Source organism: Aptenodytes forsteri, unplaced genomic scaffold, assembly GCF_000699145.1.
Source record: "Aptenodytes forsteri isolate BGI_AS27 unplaced genomic scaffold, ASM69914v1 Scaffold15, whole genome shotgun sequence".
In the NCBI taxonomy this organism is placed as follows: domain Eukaryota; kingdom Metazoa; phylum Chordata; class Aves; order Sphenisciformes; family Spheniscidae; genus Aptenodytes; species Aptenodytes forsteri.
Genome location: NW_008795129.1, coordinates 588972 through 610021, shown reverse-complemented (window position 1 = coordinate 610021; position 21050 = coordinate 588972). Strand labels below are relative to the sequence as shown.

The 21050-nt window shown below is 34.2% G+C and overlaps 1 protein-coding gene across 1 annotated transcript in view; it reads right to left on the bottom strand.

The window, feature by feature from the left end:
- Positions 1-21050, bottom strand: part of KCNMA1 (potassium calcium-activated channel subfamily M alpha 1) — a 526984-nt gene that overhangs the window by 163600 nt on the left and 342334 nt on the right. Inside the window, exons 6-9 of the mRNA XM_019471725.1 lie at positions 18157-18232; positions 13937-14012; positions 11939-12109; positions 10184-10275 (exon numbers count right to left, since the gene is read on the bottom strand). Coding sequence (XP_019327270.1) covers positions 10184-10275; positions 11939-12109; positions 13937-14012; positions 18157-18232 — 415 coding nt within the window. The remainder of the gene's footprint in view (positions 1-10183; positions 10276-11938; positions 12110-13936; positions 14013-18156; positions 18233-21050) is intronic.

Sequence of the window (21050 nt, the reverse complement as noted above, 5' to 3'; positions counted from 1 at the left end):
AAAAACCTCAAAAGTAATACAGTATTCAGCTAAATTATTATGATTTCCAATTTTTTTTTCATTCTTTAAAAACAAATTTCAGAAATTCCTTTACAATACTGAAAACCACGATTCAGGAATTTAGACATTTTTGTTGCTGATAAATATTCAGGAGGACTAAGGTTTCTGTTAAGTAATAGTTCTCATTGGTATCATGTATCAGAGGTGAAACTGGTTTAATATACCAATGGGAATCCATATTACACGATTGTGATGCTGCAAAAAGACTCTTTTACAGCGAATCAAAAGCTTATCAGGAGCCATATTCCATCAACCAATAAAGCCAGACTAATCCCTTCTCTCCCATATGTACTTTTCATTCTGAAAATTAATTACAGTGACCAAATATGAAAAATTAGTACAGTTCTTCACAGCTGATTTCAACTGTGATTCTACACAGTTGAAATTCTCTACAGTATCTAATTTTTTTCCACCAAAGTATTGACATAATGATGCATTTGCTAAAAATACACTAGCTTCTTATAAAGTAAACAAAGATGGTGATAAAAGGTCCAAAGCTACCACAGATACAAACAGTTTCAGGAAGAAAAAAATGAAATAAGCAAAAGCTAAAACATCTAGAATTCTGACATGAGATAATTGAAAACATACTCTTAATCCATGTAAATAGCACTGTAAATGAAAACAGATCCACTGTGAATAGGATTCTTCAAAAAGGATCTCTGCATGGTTCTCCCTTCAGAGGACACAATACGAAAGGCAAATCTTTTGCCTGTTTATTTTGAAAGAAATTATATCCATTTTATTGGAACAAGTATAAAGAACTTGAAAAAACTCACTCTAACTAGTCTGTCATAATAAATCAAAGATAATAAATACAAAATTCTATTCAGCATTCAGTTGAATACATGGTGTTCTCTTGTCAAGTAACTAAATGAAGTGTGGTGCATATTGGTCTAGATGTCTCTATAAAATTCTAATATTTATATCAAACACATATGCTCAAATCTCTTTACAGTCTTTCTGCTTAGCGTTCTGATCATGCCTTCATCTATCGACCACCTAAATTCTTTCTTTGTATACCAGTAGCAGGCTGCTATGGTTGAAGTAAACAGGTTCTTATAAAGTGTAACTGGTTTTTCCTCAACAAAGGACGGGTCTCAGACATTTGTTCTCATTAAGAAAAGTCAATAAATGTCAACAGAGACTGTACGTATGGTCGTCTTGTTTATCTATTAGTGGTATGCATTCTTTAAATATATCCGTTTACAATACATTTCGAGCTGCTTGTGTTTTTTATGATTTACCTAACATTACTCAAGATTCTATTAATTCAGTTCAAGTGCTTATGCGTCTGTCTCTTATTCGGTTAAACACATGCCTTATTTTAATATGAACTCCCCTCTCCAATTAATACAGATAGGGTAATAGGTGCCGTACAGTCATGATTTCATGCTTTTCTCTTTTTTCACAGAAGACTTGAACCCAAGGATGGTCCTCTAAGAACCACTTATTTAGCCAATGTGTATAGTGAGCCAGAACAATATGTTATAATATTTTAACCATTAAAAAAACTTGCCTATGTATTGCATATATGACAAAAGCAAAGACTGAGAACGACTCATCTAGAACGGACACTTCTGGACCAAAAAAAGACACACCAGGTTGGTTTTTAAAAAATAACTGTAGCAGGTATGAAACTAAAAGGTGTTACTCCCAAACTTGCCTTTTCGCATTAGTCATTCACATCTGTGAAGACAGAGCATAAAATACTCTGAAATCAAGACCTGATATTTTTTTAAAAATTCAACTGCAAACTATTTTCTCACTCTGATTCTCAAATGAGGCTCTAGAAATTTTCTATTACAAAGGAGACAAGTCAGAAACATTCAAGGATATAGCAAATTGTCTGTCAAGCGTGTAACATCCCAGCAACTTTATTTTAACATTTGTTCTCCTTCAACTGTTTGTTAGAAAGTGGATTCTCATTATGATCTTTACTCCTGAAGGATTAAAAATTTCAAAAGCGTTGAAGTTACTGAGAAGCCAAAACCACTGACTTTCAAATATGTATCAGAATTAAATGTATAAAGGAACATGACTACACTGGGACTGGAGATGTGACTGCGGTATGTAAGAACATGTCTGAGGTACCTTTAATTTCTGTAAACTGGACCTGATAGCTTCAGCTGCCAACTATTTAGGAACCAGAGTGAACTTGTGCAGCCTGTACTGAAGCTGCTGTGATTAATTCTGACAGAAACTATCTGTTCTTTCCAACAGGTTCCACGGTCTTTGGAACCTCTCTTGTATTGTGAGTAAAGAAAAAGGAATTAGTTAATACCAGAAAACACTCAGAGCTACATTCAGTATATGGTATACAGTACAGATCAGTGAAACGGCACTGGATCATACATCAGATTAACATAAATGGGAAATCATTAATGTCAGGCATTTGAAAGTTACCTCTGATGCAGATATTAATTTACTCTGTGACCAATATAAGTATGTAAAATTAAGAATCAAGAAGGAATCATTTCAAATCCTCTTAAACATCAAATTGGTAAAGTGTGACAAACACACAGTCACACACAAGACCCTAATTAGTTGTGAATTATTGCAGCTATGAAACTATATCAAGTGCACTTACACAAATCCAGGTTTCAGTCTTGCTCAGTGAATATCGGTGGTGTGTCACTGGCAACCTTTAAATATTAGAAATTGTTTCTGAAGTGCATAGAATTCACTTACACAGGTCCTCAAATATTTTATGCCCACCTAAGTGAGATTTCTACTAGAGAACAGGCTGACAGAGTGCATTTCAGACACTTTAATCCTGGATAAATAGCATACTCCTTTGTTTAAACTGCATATCAGAGCTTGCATCTAAGTCTGTTTGCAATAGCATGCTATCATAAGTGATTCACTGTGAGCTGTTTTGTTTATTTCAACTTCCTTGCTCAGTTACAGCTAAATGAGTTTATCTTACATTTTTATGATCTAAGGAATTGCGCAATGCTTGTCTATAAAGCAAGGTAAGAAATAAAAGTTAATATTCTTTGCTTGATGCATACCTCTGGAACTGCAATAATAAGAAGCAAGCACAGTGATTTGTTTCTTCCAGGGTCTGGATTAGTTAAGAGGCTTCCACTGTAGATTTAAGGATGAATATTCATCCTTTCATTCAGTCTTGATGGTAATATTATCTAGAGTATTTCTGCTTTCATAGAAAATACCACAACATTTAGACACAACACAGCTATATCACCATATGAAATAAGTGAATAATTTAGTATGGACAGAAGTAAAAACTGTTAAATGCTATGGTATGCACAAGGAGTCCATATTAGAAAACTTACAGTAAAACACAGGAGTAAGCCACATCTCCAGTATTAACATCTCAGTTGCAAACAGACCTTAATCTACTGTTCTAATCCCTCCAGACCCGGGGCTTCCTTCTTGTACTATTTTGTGGTGCAAATATCACACACACACGAAACTCTGTTATTACTTTTGAAATCAATTGAATTTATTTTCCCTTAAATAAACTGCTTTCTATGTTCCCACCATTACTAATTTTCAAATTGCCTTATGCATTTTTTAAATGCTCAATGAGTCAAAAAATAATTAAGTCCTTTGTAAGCAATACAGTAGTTAGCAAAGGCTTTAAGATTTTTGAGCATTTCATTCATGACCACAGGCTATGCATTTCTTCCCGTAGAAATCAGCCCAAAATGTCATGACTAATTTTCTGCAATAGAACCTGAGTGAAAACAAAGAGTCATAATTCACTAAAACTAGCTGATCAATTCACTACTTCTGCCATCTCAGATTGCACTCTGTGGAATGTCCACACCTAAAGCTATGGCCTGTGTATTTTGTAGAATATGGTAGATCAGCAGATCTATAAACCAGATTAAGTCTTCCTTGGGTCAAAATTTGGACAGCAACAACTGCTATTTTGATGCCAAACCCAAAAGTTTTTTTTAAGTTTAGGCAGAGAGAAGGAAAAGTTGAATTTTTTACAATTTGAACTAGAAATATAAAATTAGTGCTGTTATTGTAGGAATGGAATGTGATTTGAGACCTAGAATACGCATTTCTTTAAGTCATAACATTGTTATATGTCACTTCCCACATTTCCTTTCTTGCTTCCATAAGAATGGATATAGTTTAATAAGCAGGCAAAATTGAAAAAAAAAGAAGTTTGTCCTATTAGTTCTATCTGTCAGTCTGTTTAACACTCATCAGATTTTCTTTATCACTAAGTGAGACTTCATTTGAAACAGTGGGGTTAGAAGAATGGCTAGCAGATGCGAAATAGAGACACCCCTGGGGATCATAATGCAATCCGTGTCACATTCTCTTATTACATTCTCATCCCACTGGAAAATAATATCTTACATATTGTATCAAATTATTTAATATAATAATCTAATGTCACTTTCTTTGGAGCTATGCCTCTCATTACTGCAGCAAATGGACCTTTGCCAAAGTATTTGGATAAGCCTTAAATTTTTTTTTTCTAATATTTAATCAAATTCAAATGTCTAATGAGTCCAAGATGGCCTGTCAACTTTCATTATCTGTTTGTCTTTCTGTTTACCATATCTATCTGTCTACAGTTTTTATTTTTCTTTGTGAAGTTTAGTTATTGAATCCCATGTTTCCTTCTGGAAGGAATCTCTAACAGATGATTCTTCCCGTTGATATGTTGATGATTTGCTAATTTATGGCTTGTAAATTTAAGAAATCTGAAGAAATCTCTGGGAAGCAGAGCAGATCATGAGAGAAGAGAAACAAGAGGTTTTAATAGCTTATACAGCAAAGAACTGTGATTTCATTAAAATACAATTTTTAATCTTATATAGTAACTACAGTAATGCCTCTGGATCCATTTTTTAAAATCTTTTGAAAATTCAACAAAGTTTAGCATAAATATTTACTATTGGGACAAGATAAGCAGTTTATATATACACATACATGTATATAAATAATTATAATTCCTCTCTCTGCCAATATCTATTCATGTGAAGCTGTGTTCTGCTTGCTGCCCTCATAAAGAGTTTCCATTGTATTTGACAGCAGTTTCGCATGAAAAAGGCAAAAAGAATTTAGTCCATGGAATTAAAAGTCAATAATTCAATGTAGAGGAAAGACTGAAAAAAAATCATTAAGTTATCCAGTCTCTCTTTCAGTCCATCAGTTTACAAATGTTCTTTCCATATGCTTTCTAGAGCTTTGTGCAGGCTGATTTACAATAAGCTAATGTCTTCAACTGGAAAATATTTCACAGAATTAAAATCCAGTCTGATCATACTGACACATGAATACAGAAATGAAACAACTGAGTACGAACAATCTTGATTCTCAAGTAAATTAGTAAATGCAGAATAAAAGGTTAATTACAAATTAGTAGAGGTAAAACAAATCTGGACCTTTAACCAAATCTCAGACCAGACCTGAGTAATATGAACGTTATAAATAAATAAATGTTGATTTTTTTTTTTTGGCTTAAAAGAAGTAACACAGATGAACTTGTAAGTCCTATTTTGGCTAGTACTGAATGTGTAAGTTCCAAATATCACAAAAAAGAGTGTAACAGCAGAATTCTACTTATCCAAAACCAAGAATTTCTTGAAGAAAACCCCTGTCTCATAAGACTTGAGGCCTGAACTTTATAGTTAAGAGGTTAGTTGGAGCACTTCAGAAAATCATCCAAAGCCAAAGTGATCACTGCCTCTTCCAGCCTTCCAGAGGTAGGCGTGTATGAACTAACCGTGTAGGATTATTGCTACGTTCTAAAACCAATAGTCAATCAGCTATGGTGATAGAGTGGCAGATACCTTTTCATCCTTCTATGGTACTTCACTTTAAAAATATCCCTTTAAAATGATGCCTTGAATACAAACTCATGAGTTCTACAGATAGGTTACAGAAAGAGCCTAGACAGAGTAAATCAAATTGAAAGCCTTAAAAAGAAAAGAGCTAAAGGTAGATAGGGTGTAGGGAACCAGCTGCTGGTCTCAAAAGTATTAAGAAAAATGACTAAAAGACAGTATCATTAATCCTCAAGCTATATACCATTTCAGTTTGTAACTGATGAAAAAATTGTCAAACAAACAAAAAAGCATAAAACTTCCCCTGCTTATATATATAAAATTATATATTCTTTTCTAATCTAAAGTGTCATCTATAGACTTTTTATAATACTGTAATAAAAGGCCACATTTTTTTCCTTCTTCACCCAACTACACGTTACATCTAGCTTTTATCTCCAGTATTTGTATCCAGTATTTTGTCATTATAAACTACTTTATCTGTTCGTCATGATACTAGTTTGTCACTAGTTTACTTTATGAAATTACCTGAATATAACTTCTTTCAAGTATATGCTTTCATTAGTTATTTCTTAGTGAACTAGTAAGTTTCACAATGTTTTAGTGAAATATGTCCTATACAATATTGCAGATATTTTTCAGTGTGACCGACACAAGGCTTGGTGATGAAGCAATTAATAAGAGTTAACCTTCATTATAAATTTGTCTACTTGGCTTTTTAAAAGCATTTCTCATCTTCAGAAAGCATAAACTTGACTCTGTTAAATCTCACAAAACCTCTGTCAGGTAGTTACTAGTCTATTAATACTAAAAAAAATATGCCAACTGCTCTACAGAGAAAATAAGTTATGTTGTTACCTACTTCTACAGAAATCAGCAGAACATTGGCTAATATGTAAATATTATAAATAAAACAGCTGTTTAGCAGTAAACTATAGAGCAGATCTCATTGCTGAAAAATCTGAAATTCAAGACAAGGATTGTTACCTTTTCTGGTAACTTCTTAATTTTTTTTGCACTAGGTCATAATTGTGCCAAAGTCATTACCCTACTTGTCATTAAATGCGTATGTTTGGTCTCGGTCAGATTTTGTAAGATACATTGGTATGCATTTTCGTATATATGCAACAGTGAGTACTGTTGTTTATTTAACAGGTGAAACTTGAATCGAAGATTGTAATAAAATTCCTGCTTTGTGTTCTATGAGACTTTAGAAGTCTCATTACAGGAATATATTACAAAGCAGAGATTATAAATTAAATTTAAAATTTAAAATTCCCCATGGACTTTTGTAACAAAACTAGTTAAATTTAACCAGCGATAATTGCATACTGCCTACAAACTACTTCTGTTTCCAAACTCTGTAGTAAGTGTCTCATCTAAGAGAGAAGTAAGCTGCTTTATTGTGCAAAATGATTCCTATATAGTTCATGAGTCCTTTGGGGACTTTATTGGCTGAAAAGCAAAATGAAATGTGAGACCAAACTTGCTGGTGTGTTGGTTGTTTCTCTTCTTTAGTAAGTGGAGTTTGTAGAAATAATTTTTATGCATACATTCTAGCTGCTTCGATAGTTACAATTCTATAAGCAAGGCTCTCCTTAGTAGTAAAGCGATGTAGTGCAATCCCCAAAACATACATAATGATATGTTACTTTTAACTTCCCACCCAAATGTTTAATAATCATATAGAAGCATGTTATTCCACAGACATAGTTCATGAGGCAACATGTATAAACTTACATATAAATGCTACGAAACAGATTCCATGTATTTCTCTATTTTGGAGAATGTTAAAAAGTATACACATTTGCTATTTTAAGAGCTGAAACTACATCTTTCAACAAAATTTAGCTGCTTTCATTTTGTACATGCATTTAATTTTATCTAGAAACTTTCTGACATTAGGAATAGAACAACTGTAGTTTCTCATTATGTTTGCTGCCAGAATCTATGCTTGGTTGCTCAACTAAAGACCTTATATTGCTAATTACTACCACATGCCCATATCCCAAGCAAAAGAAAACTTATTGGTTCTGACAATCCATTCTCTCAACACTGAATTCCAAATGAAAACTTAAATTTTGGCCAAACATAACATTTCATCAATCTTGTTCTACTGACTGCAAAAGCAACATCAAACAAGGGGTGCTAATGGCTTTTTACTGTGCAGTTCCCAAGCTTAGATTCTCTGATGAAAGACCCACATGAGCAAAGGACATCTTTAAACTACTTAGTAATTAATAATTGAACCAGAAAACAATGCAAAACGTAAATTGAAGTTTGTATGCTGATGACAGAGCTGAGTTTCAAACGACAAGTTATATGGGCGGTAGAGATCAGCAGAGAAAGCACTGGCAACAGAGTGAGTTAAAACCAAACAGATAGTGCATATAAATAAAGACAAAAAGAAAAGGTGAAAAAATAAAATTAAGCACGCCCCAAAGCTAGCAGAAGCCTGTAATCTGGAGTTGAGGTTTTCAGGATGTGGGGTTCTGACTGAAGATCAGGTCCAAGTTTAGAGACATCTGAGCAATGCTGGGTACTAGTGACAACATAGAAAGGGGGAGACTAAAACTCTGTATGTAAAATATTTTTTAACCATATTCCCCCCTGCTATAACTCCTTCAGAGCGTCAAAAACAGAGGTGTAAGGTCTGTGTTTGAAAAACTTCTCTCTTTGAGAAACCAAGTACAAATAGGATACTGAGTAGGCCTCTGTCACAAATAAACATTTTGGGAAATTAATGATACTACTCTATCTCAGAAATAAATTAAGGCATTTTGTTAATCTGCATAAGTGAATTATGATGCAAGTTCCCAACATTAGTGTTTACAGTAAAAAAAAAATTTAGACATTTGAGGGTATCTCAAAAAATGAAAGTATTAATGTTTTCAATTGTGTCATGTAATTGCTTGAGTATTATTGAACGTACAATAGTAATAGTATAACTAAAGAAAAAACTTTGATTTATCTACCCAGTGATGTAAAACAGTACTCTAGAATTAGCTCTGTGGGACATTTACAGTCTTTCTGCTCCACAGAGAGGAGAAACAACTTGATAAAACCATAATCCACATTTATAAAATGGTGCACAGGTGATGGTTTGAAAGGAATAAAGTCAAAAACGTATCTTCTTGAAGTAAGGAGAGGGACAATTAATTAGATGTGTTGCTTGCAGTACCTTCATTATGTTATATGGAAAGGATTCTATATGACTAGTTTTTTAGGGCAAGCATGTCTCTACCCGTGAATATCACAATGATATGTAATGAAACAAAAGATGGCAACACTAAAGGTGATAACAGAGGAGAAACTACTATACTGCCAAGTACATCTAGTTCATTAAAGGCTATGTCCCAGCAGGTCTAGATGCTGGGAATGCCAGAAAGAGCTGGTTTTAACTTGGTCAAGAAAACAAGCAGGCTTTCAATAGAAATGTAATGAACTAATGTGATCCAATACAATTTAGCTTTTGCTACCTGGTAAAAATAGTATTTTTTCCATACTATATTGATACTAAGGCTACTACTTGCTCTTCTTAGGATAGGTTTTATACCGTGTGTGGAAGAGAATCACTTTAAAATCGCTGGTCATAGATCCTAAAATCACGACTGTTTGCAATATTCATATGAAGTCAATAGGAGCTGCATGAGATCTGAATCTGCTCTTTGAACAATGAGAAACAGCACTATCAGACTTCTGACATAGTCAGTCTAATGGAATAACCCGATCAACATAAGTCTCATATTTTGCACTCCAGTAAACCCCAGTTTTCTAAAGAACTGAGTTGTTTGAAAATCATGTGAATTATCATTGTCACTTAGTTAAGAGATGACCACATGATAATCTGATACCCAAAACCGTGAAGTGACAAGTCAACCTTGTTCCAGAAGCTAACTGCATAAGCAATAGCAGCATTTTTTACAAGGTATGTCAGTGTAGTCTTAATGGTATTCAGGTTCTCTTGAAGTAGGGACAAAATGTTGTGACTTGTACCATAGCATAGCCCAGGTCTCTAATTATAGTGTGACAACTCTCCAGCGGTAATATCTGATGTCAAGGAATGCAGCCTTATAAGCTGTGCGTCAGCTATTACCACCTTCAGGGGCTCTTTTGAGTCACACAACCACACCTGGTCTTTTTTGACTTACTTTCTGCCTCGGGTTGAGTTAAAAGTCCCGCCGTATTTCTTCCGATTAAGGATGAGAGCAGCAATTTCTGGCACGTAGCGAGCAAACATTGCCTACATGCATGAAACAAAAACACAAAAAAAAAAAAAAGAAAATGGCATGCAGAGAGTGTTCTACTGCAGCAGAGGCAGCAGAGCCTCTTGGGATACTTACTTTCTTCCACTAACCGCACTATAGGAACCACCATATTTCTTGCGGTTTCCTATTAACTCTATGATTTCAGGGACGTAGCTGGCAAACATGGCCTAAGAAGAAGATAGGAGACAGAAGAAAAGACTAAAAAGAGAGGCCAAAGAAAGGGGGATGATGAATATTTTCAGAAGATATATATCTTTAAGATCTGAAAATGCAAAAGAATTAGATCTATGAAGTTGTTTAAAAAGAAAATATAAAAAATGTAGAAGTTCTTATCAAACAAAACAAGAGAGCTCAATGTAAAAGTTAGTCTTGGAGAAGGTGCACACCTTATAAATTAAGAAAATGGTCAAAAGAGGAAAAATAGGCACACAAAACAAAACAAGAACAAAATTAATTCCAACTGGTATCTAATCATAAAATACAGTTATGTCTAATTCTTTCTGAAGAGGGGAGGGGAAAAAAAACTATCCAAGCTCCACTGCAAAAAAAACCCCAAGCATTATCATTACTGTTACATTTCTATTTCAAAAGATGGACTTTTTCCCCCATGATTAGGCTTCAAAAGAAGACAAAACCAAGATGGAATCAGGGGTTATTCCCTCTGTCAAGAAACAAAAAGGTCACCCCCCCGCCCCAAAAAAAAACTTTTCCAAAAATTTATGTTTTTAAAAGGATTGGAATAACACGTGATAGAAAAAAGGTTTTGAGGAGAAAATAAAAATTATTCTGCCATGTTTTGTCCAACAAACATCTTCCTTGTGGCCGGATACTTTGAAGAGCTACTGCCAGTTGACATGGTCTTTGTCTTCATATGTCAATAAACATAAACGGGAATGCATATATTTATGCTCATACATATACTCATATATATGTATCTGTATGTGCCTCATATATGGCATTCATTACATTAGTTATATACATATCACCTCTGAAAGACGTATGTATATGTGAAATCAATATATGAGAATAAAGTAACAATATACATATGTATGTATCTGCACAATATATATAGTAAGTCATCCATAAAGCACTTACCTTGCACAGTGTAAAGATTAAAATAAACCTTGCTGGTTTAGAGAATGACATTGCAACAGGTCCTATAATATGACTAACACTAATAAGTAATAGAAAAGTTGACAGAAGACAATTAGTAACTTTGGTGCTATGTACATACAGGACAAAGAACACGAGAATTTGCTGATATAAAAGGATACTGGTTACGGCCATGTGATAAATTGTGAGTTAAAATTGTGCTACATGACATGAAAGGATGTTTGAAATTAAAAAGAATGTGGTTTGCCATCATCTGGATCAGGCAAGCTGCTCTTTAAGGCAGTCCAAAGCCACAGTGTTTGTTGGAATTCTGGGAAGGAACACAGAAGGGTGGGTAGGACTTCTGAAACCGCAAAGTGCCTTTAAGTATCTATAGCAGCCTCAAAAAAATGCACTACAGTCAGTCACTAAAAAGTAAAGGACTAAAAATAACATTGTAAGTTGAAATATTAAGGCACTTCATGTATTCACATGCATTACTCATTTAAATAGATTAGAAAAATTCTGACTCTACTAAACTGGACTAATTTGACAAGCTCTGCCAAAATATTTCTCTATAGAAAAAAAGTGGGGTGTTTTAAACATATTTAAAAGTTTTATAATTAATTTTAAGTCACTAAACCAGATATAATAATATCTTTAATTACAGCATTGAGATATACAGGATCAAGTATTAAGGTAGCTGGGATAATAATAATAATAAAAAAGAGTTTTTACCAATCCCCCAAGGATGAAGAAGACCATGAAAAGGCGACCAAGGGTTGTTTTTGCATAAACATCTCCATAGCCAACAGTGGACATTGTAACCATCAGTAAATAAACACATTCCCAATATGTTAGCGGTTGATTATTTTGGAAATTTTCCCATGGATCCCCTGAGTTCTCCACCTAAAATGTACAAGAAAACATATAATGAATTAATAGAGTTGTACCACAGATTAACTCTACTGATGTGTGTGTGTGTGTGTGCTTGTGTGTGTATATATATATAATTTGGCATATAATATAAACTCTGGATCCTTTCCTATGGTTTATTTTGAACAAATACAGAACATAACCCTGTCCCAATTATAGCATTACAGTTCTTTTGCCAATATGCATAGCCTTGCCACTCATACTATTTATTGAAAGTATCTTTTCCATTCACCACTAAATAATACAACATTAATGCAGCTAGGTAAGTTCATTTTATAGCAATTTGTTCAGAACTTTTTCAGCGTGAACCTTACTTCTAGTGCAATTATACTTCTTAACGTTTTTGTTTTAAAGCATTATGTAGCTATTAAAGGCATTAGTGACATGTTAAGTTTAGTGATACACTATTAATTTTCCAAGAAGCCAGCTACTGTATGTGTCAAAGTTATAAATCTATCAGTGGGAAAGGAGCATGCCCTTTAAAATTTGTTCCACAGTAAAAAGTTTGAAGTTTGAGGATTCCTACAGTAGAAGAAAGGAGCATGCCCTTTAAAATTTGTTCCAAAGTAAAAAGTTTGAAGTTTGAGGATTCCTACAGTAGAATAGGGAAACTTATGCTGAAAAGCAAAAAAAACCCAAAACAAAAAAAACCCAAACCACAAAATCCAAGTCGTAGAAAATAGCATTCCTTCCCTCCTGATGTAATTTTAAAAAGCTTTTTTTTTTCTCATTCAAAAATAGAAAAGGCTAATGTTTCTATGATAAAAATTTGCCCAGAGGAGTGTAAAAATGTGGTCATCTGTGAATGAGAAGTATGTGACAAACGAAAACATCCAAAATTTCAGTCCATCTTTATGAGAGTGAAAACTAAATTACTATCTGGTATAACAAGAAGATAAACATTCTGAATTTAATCTTATATAGCTGGATACAGCTCAAGGTAATTCAAGTGAAGTTAATTATATTGCTCTGGACTAACATCAATATCATTAAATTACAATATTAGTCCAAAACCATTCCTGAATAACTTATTCCTACTAGCACCTTGAAATTTTCCTGTTTCTAAGTTGATCATAAAATGTACTTAATGTACTAAAGGACAAACACTTAACCATATTTAATTATTTTTACCAAACAAATCAGTAAAAGCTCTTAGTTTAAAATGTTTAAAATCACAATTGACATATACCTATCACATAGACGCATATTCACATTTATGAACTCATATGTGCTTCTATACTAACTATCTTACATTTTTCAGGAATTGTTAAGTGCGGAATAAAAATCTATTACAAAAATCTACGTTACCAGTGACTGAAAGCTACACCAAGAAATTTGAAATTTAAAAACAAAAGAGAAGGAAATAATCTCTAAAAAATTGCTACCCGGAATGTTAGCAATCCCATCACTTCTCGTGGAAATACAGAACTGCTTTCTTCTGGCACAACCATTGATTTCCCAGGACCTCAGTGTCATTTCAGCTCTGCCAACCCCTTCCAGGAAGCACTCGGGTAGTTATTTAGGAAACATTGCCACCTACTGGCAAATTGTAATCAGTCAAGAAGTTGCATCAGTTCAGATCTCATATTTTATGGCTGAGGTTAATGATGTATTCCTTACTCTTCAGAATTAGTTTTGAGTAGAAGCCTGAAATTTGGGAAGCTGTGATGTCTTTTTTTATTGTACTCTATAGATGTGTCCAGGGATTATCCAGAGCAAGGTAACTTCAGGTAATAAAGTAGCTCAGAGAGCAGATGATCCATGAGAAAAAGTCAATGAAGTCTTTTCAAATATACTTACCAAATGTATGAACCCAGCTGCTGTCAGCCACGTGCTGATAAATATAGAGCACAGATTCACCAGCTTGATGGAATTACTGAAAATAAACAAAACCCAACAACAAATAGGAACTTAGACTGGAATTTATCACACATTTTTAATATGTACCTGTATACAACTGCGTACTTTAGCCTGAAAGAGTCTGATGATGCTTTCTGAAGAGATGCAGGCTCCCTAAAAAACTTAATCAAAAGCCTATGCAAAATGTGTATTATTTTGTCTTTGCAGAGTTCACATTTGCATAATTTAGATAGCTTGACAGAAAAATTCCAATGCATTTGAGAGCAGAAAGACAAATGGAATCCTTAGCTACATCTGTACTCATAATGAAACAAATCGAAATAAATAATGCTTTTTCACAAATAATATGGTTGCCTCTCAGTACACTCACTTCATTTTTCATTGCTATACACCTCAGCAATTATTTACGTGTAAATGTTCTGTTACCCTGGAATACATCCATGCAGGTCCAATGAATTAAGCTGAGCAATGCCAATTAACGTTAGCTGCTGAACACTGCATTTATACATACAATTGACTGATTTTTTTTTAATTATTTCATTTTTCGTTAGCTTGTATGCTTCTTCTATATTCATTGTGCTTTCGACCCCAGACCTGTGGCAGCTTCAAAAATTAACAGCAAGAGGATGTTTTTGTTGCGTACTCACCACATGTTAACACTTGCATACGTGACCACAGGGCAAGACTATTTCTCTACAGTTACAGCAAACAATTAATGAACTATTGCCGCAATCTGTAAATGTCATGCTGCTTTTGTGAAAAAATTATGATTCCCAAAATTAAATAACTTCGGTATTTTACACTTCCTGTGTAAAGTCCCAAGTAATTTTCATATTATTCTGCGTGCATGAACTCCTACGGACTTCTTTGTGGAAATTCATACAGAGCTAGAGTATTTCATACTTCACATTTTTCTAAAAAAGAAAAATAAAATTTAAAAAAAGATTGAAACCTACCAGTCAAACTCTACAAACTCTTTTTAGTCCCACTGAGTAGGATGTTCCCTATTGTAGCCAGAAGTGAATTTGAAGCAAGGACCTCACTCAGTTCAGCAGGAAAATACCATACTTAAAAGTTTGTGGAAGACATATAAGTAAAGCTCACTCCCTCTCTTCTTACAAAAATCACTATGCTTTCAAAAGCTAAGAAGGATATTCAACAAATACACAAGGAACTGAAGTTCATGTTTTACTATGTCTAAATAATCCTACCCATTCATGGAACTGTATTGGAAATAGCTCTCCTTTGTTTTTTAAAACATTTCTAAGAAAGAATAATGCCTCAGAAAACTCACTATTATTCCTAAAGCAATACATTCCAATAGAATGAAAATCGGGAAAAATTCACTATCAGTGTTAGCCGTAGTAGTTTTGCAGTAGAATTAATTAATATTTCTGTTCATAACTACTTTAAGGACAATAAAAATGCATTATTTTCTAAACAAAGTTGAGAAATGAACCTGGAAAATTAATCAGACCGGCTCCATTAAAAATATTTTTAAGAGTTACAGTTAGTGAAGTGGGCAACTGTGGGTACTAGGAAAGAAATACAAAAATACTCAAAAATAAGATACTATACCAGCAGTTCTGCAATTAATTAGCGTTCACCTACATCAACACATATTCCTTATTTCTCTCTTTCTTAAAGTACGGTTGATTAAGGTTCATATTTTGTCGGTGATAAAATTCAGTCATAGCACAGGACCCTAAACAACAGGTTCCTAGATTAAACAAAATAATAGAAATCTTGTTGATGCAAAGCTCTGTTACAAAAGGCTAAATATCATCCTTCACCTGAACTTAGAACAGGAGTGGCTCCTGATACAATAATGCGTCAGTTGGTCTCCACATAATACTGTAATACAAGTAAATGACATCAGTCATTAAAAATAACTATTTACATGACTTGTTTGGTACATTTTGTTTTTGCAGATTTATTAAACATTGTACCTTATCTCTCCTCTATGAAATATTCCTGTGTTTCTGCCAGAGTCTAAATATAGACGAAGGATTAGTCACGAACATTTTCCTGCTCTTTAAGCTCTTTCCAACATCTGTGCAAAATCCCTTACTGTGAGCCCTGCCTAAGCCTCTGTAGTTTTGTTGAAAAATATTAGAAAACAGTGAAGTGAAGGGGAGAAATTTTCAGCTGAACACCACACAATTCATTCGATTTCATAAAACACAGGAACAAAAAATATTGAGTAAAATACATATAATTTCAAATTAGGGAAACAAATAGATCCTTGGCAGAGAACAGTCTTCTAATGTGCCGCAGTAAAATTTTGCTTTGCCTTACTGGTCCTTTTCAAATATAATTAATAATTTTTCAGATATTCTAATAATTATCTAACACCCCCACACTATTTTGCTAGTCTTCTCACTGCCTCTATTTTTGCATGGTTTAGCTTCTTCCTTTGGATTCCAGTGTTTGGAATGGCCCTTCTGCCCATTGTGTAAATAATATATGCTCCTTTAATCCTCATACCTCAGTCACTAATTCCAAGAATAATTTTAATTTATAGGTTAGAGTAAACCTTTTTCTTTACTGGTGGAAAGAGGAAAAGGGGGACAGAATTTCCTCTCTAATTGCATCAAATATTAAAAACACAGCAGTGCCCTTTATACCCTATCTGTTTCTTCTCTTGTCGGTAGTTACTTGTTATTAATGCCAAACACAGTGAAATGCCTCTAGTCAAAAACAGTCATATAAGGAAGCTCTGCTTTACAGGCTTTCTAATAATCAACATTTGGGCTTTACAGATATTTGGACATTCATATAAATAATCACAGAGATGATGATATCTAATCTAAGAGTAAATTTTGCACGAGAGAAATGCTATTTAAATGAACACGTCAATCTTGAAAAAGCCAGCTCTAAATACACTGAACGTGATAAATGCAGTGTCTCTTCACTTATGGATCTGGAAGTTTACAAATCCACCACTCCCGAAGGGGTTTTTAGCCTTTATCCAAAGTCCTTTGAGTTTATGGGGCTTTTCCATTGACTGCCATTTCTTTTGGCGAGGTTGATCCGTGTGTTAAATGCAAACTCATTGGATATTCTGAGCTCCTGCACAAATTACTCTCCTTTACCATACTGGTAGCATTCTAAGCTACTGGACTACATCTTCACTGCACATTCTTTGATTTCTTTATTTGACAAGAACTGGAGTCCTTACAGTCACACAGCTAAAGACAGACAGCATGAGAGTTTTACAGCAAAGAGAATAGTTTCAAGGTTAAGGGTTGAAGAAACAGCTGTTTACCATAAGTGTGTACAAATCTTAAGGATCTATTTCCCCACCGCTACTAATTAACATAGCAAGTAAATGGAGTTACTTGCATATAAAGCCTTCACACATGCATCATCAACTGGTGGAGAGAGCATAGGATTTCAGAATAGAACTGAGTTTACAGTAATTGTTGGAAGCTGGATCCAATACTTCAGCTGGGGCATTTTAGGGAATGATGCAAGGCAATCTGTCTTCAACTCCAAGGCATGGGAAGGTTCCTTTTTTTTTTTTTTTTCCCCTTCAAAGTGATCTTTTGTTCAAAGTTGTGCTTATGCTGCACAACTTTTATGTCTTAATAGCCTGAAGAATCAGTGAAAGCCAGAAGGTTACTTGGAATATTTTAAATATTCTTTAAAAGAAATGCTAATGACAATGAACACAATATAAAGATAGCTGAGTGTAAAATTAATTTTTAATATGTTTTTGATGTGAGGAAGGATGCTCAGTTCAAAAAAATTGAAATAGAGCCACAACGATTATTTCTCAAAATACTTTTTAGCTGTATTCTGTTGAATGAATTGTGACTTCTGTTTTTCCAAGGCAGCGGAATATGGACTGATTATGTGGAAAGAAGCAATATTTAATCAGTGCAGAGCTCTGTAATTCATTCTGCTTTTAATTTATCAGCACTCAGTCTTGCTCAGATATTTCAAATGTAACAACACATCAAGTAAAATCTTCTACTGATCACATGGCAAAAGGTGCTGACACTGGTAAATCTTTCATCAGCAGAAAAAGGTTTAAAGAACAGATAACAAGTGGTTTTTTCCAGAAAAGAAAATCATATATTACTAGGACCACAAACCTAAGCCATTTATGTTCTGCCACCAATGCAACTAACTCAGTATGTAAGAAAAGGTCTTACCTTGTTTTAAGGATATTCAGAAACTGCAAAATTTCTGAAAACTGTATCAGTCTAAGGGCTCTTAAAAATCTTAAACCTGCAGTAAAGAAAAAAAAAAACCCTCTAGTAAAGAATAATTCAAATTATAACAACATTTCACTTACAATGACAGTGATCAATGAAATCAACGTCGGTAGCATACAAAATGTCAAATACCTTTGAAATGTTCTTCCATATTTAATGGTTCCAAGATCCTTACCAGGTCTTTTTCAAATTGTTTTAAACTTATTTCCTTAATAGCTGAAGTATCCTACCAGAAAGCCTTAGTTTATGTACGAAGCCATGGGAGGAGACATACAGGCTGAAAGCTAAGGGGAAAAAACCTCACTGAGGTTCTGTTGGTAGTTCTAGTGCACATGTCCTTCTCTTCCAGGCTGTCAAAGACACATATAGATCTGAAACTCCTCAGTCCTCCAAGCTCCCACGTTGCTTAGTGAAAAATAAGAGATTATGGGCAAGAGATCTGATAACCTGGACGAAGTAGATGCATATATGCCTGATTAAATTGGTAAATCTTAATGACGTAAAATCTTTTATTGTAATAATGCTCCCTATCTCCACCCTAATTTCCAGGCTGTCAAAGACACATATAGATCTGAAACTCCTCAGTCCTCCAAGCTCCCACGTTGCTTAGTGAAAAATAAGAGATTATGGGCAAGAGATCTGATAACCTGGACGAAGTAGATGCATATCTGCCTGATTAAATTGGTAAATCTTAATGACGTAAAATCTTTTATTGTAATAATGCTCCCTATCTCCACCCTAATTTCCAAGAAATCAAGCAGGAGAACAGAGGAACGACGCATTCTCTCTCAAAAATGACAAATCTACTGTAATTCTTTCCATCAGACTACAACTATAGGAATAGATTACACTTTGTAAAAATAGTTACTTCTTTAATAGTCAAAGAAATAGCATTTTTGTGTTGAAATCAGGTTGCATGAATAGCAATTCCCAGACAACTGCAAAGCCAGCGAGACATACACAGAGAGAGTGTGCACAAAAGAAAGTACTATAGAAGATTAAGGGCTTAAATTATAAGAGATGTATGCTGATAGTAAATAATTTGGCTGCAGATCTTTGGCATATGAATAAAAAGTACATTGTGTATTATACACATGCACAGCTTATAAAATTAAAATAAGGCTTTGAGGATAATTTTTATCAGACAGTCCAGCTAAGAGTTACGTAAAAGTTGTGTAACATGGTATTGCAACTGTTACAGTTAGGTCCAGGGCAGCTTCTTCTCATACTTCCTCTTTATTGACATTTACTTTACCCCCTTCCAGTGCTAGAAACCACTTTTTATTTCTAGAAACTTAAGGAAGGACTGGTTCTGGCAAACATATAAACCTGGTCACAACCTTCATCATCTCAGTGGAGTTGAGAGCAAAGATGCATGTGGTGAGATGTGTTTAAATCAAGGCTTTATTTCTGCAGTATTCTTGAAAGTTGTTAAATAAAATTTTTACTCTTGTTAAGGCTCATAAATAGCCTTAAAGTAGAAAATCACTCCCGTCTGTGCGTTACATGGATATAAAGTTTCTTTTTAATTACTGACTGTGGGGAACCCTGAAGATTAATCACAACTTGAAAACTGGATTTGGGGATCTAGACAAAAAGCGATAAAATAATGCTTAATAATTATAAACTTCAGATCCATTTGTAATTAGAGGATGATCATTTTGGATCCTAGTGCTGAAACTGAGAGACGTGTCCCTCTGCTCCACTTGCAGTAGATCCCACAGTTGCTACTTCTATCCAAGGAGACATGGCTGGACAGGGATGGAGAGGACCTTTACCAGCAACCCTAAAGTTCCTCAGCTCTGTTCCATCCAGCTATCTCCCTCACTCCACTCCCTAGGAACTTTTTGAAAAATGGCTGGTGGGAGAAAAATCCTTCCTTTCAAATGCTTTGCATTGCATCTGAAGTTAATAAGACAGCCAAGTTACCCACTGCAATGTGTCAAAAAGAAGCCTGAGAAACATGAATGTTAGCAATAAAACCTCTATCTCCAAACTCTAACAATGCTTAAAATATATTTTAGTTGCTGAGACTCAAATGAGAGAACAAAAAGACTATGGCTTCAATGTATTTTTTGTGGAAGAAAATCATTATGGATTAAGTTCTGCATTTGCTACAGCCTACACTATTTTAAAGAATTCCCTTCAGAGAATAGAATTAAAAAAAAAAAAAGTGGAGAGTTTGCTTGAAAAGTTTACTTGAACTACAAATGGAACTGGCTTGTAATTGTAAAAGGTTACAATCAGCTTGTCACCTCTGTATCTTGCCTAGGACATTACCTGTGGGGCTGTGTTTTATAGCTAAAGGGATTATTACCCAGAAAGGATCAAATTTTGATCCTTTATATTGTACTGAGGTAATGCACAGAAACCTCAGTGTATTACCTGCCTTGTGTGGTTCAAATACGAAGAATAAAAATGAAATGAAAATAACAGTTTTCCTTATCATGATGGCAAATGAATTCTTTCCAGTATTCTACTCTTTTCAAGACCCAAACGATTCCATTTTTAGGTTCCTACACACATGTCATTTTATATGTTTGTCTGTACTTCCTGTCTTGCAAATAATCTGAGTCCCATCATCCTAGCAAGAAAGTGGTATTTAATAAGAATCTGTACCTATGTTGATAGTATCAAGATATAACAAGGCATAAGCCCTATTAAAAGGCACCAAGCAAAGGCAGATTCTCTAGATGAGATCTTGAAAACTTCATAGACAAACTACTGTGATCCTGTATGACACTACCTCTTCGTATTTTATAGACATGTTTATCTTTAATTAGCTTTTGTAGAAACATCAGTCATGTTAGAAATATGGGATTTTTGTATTT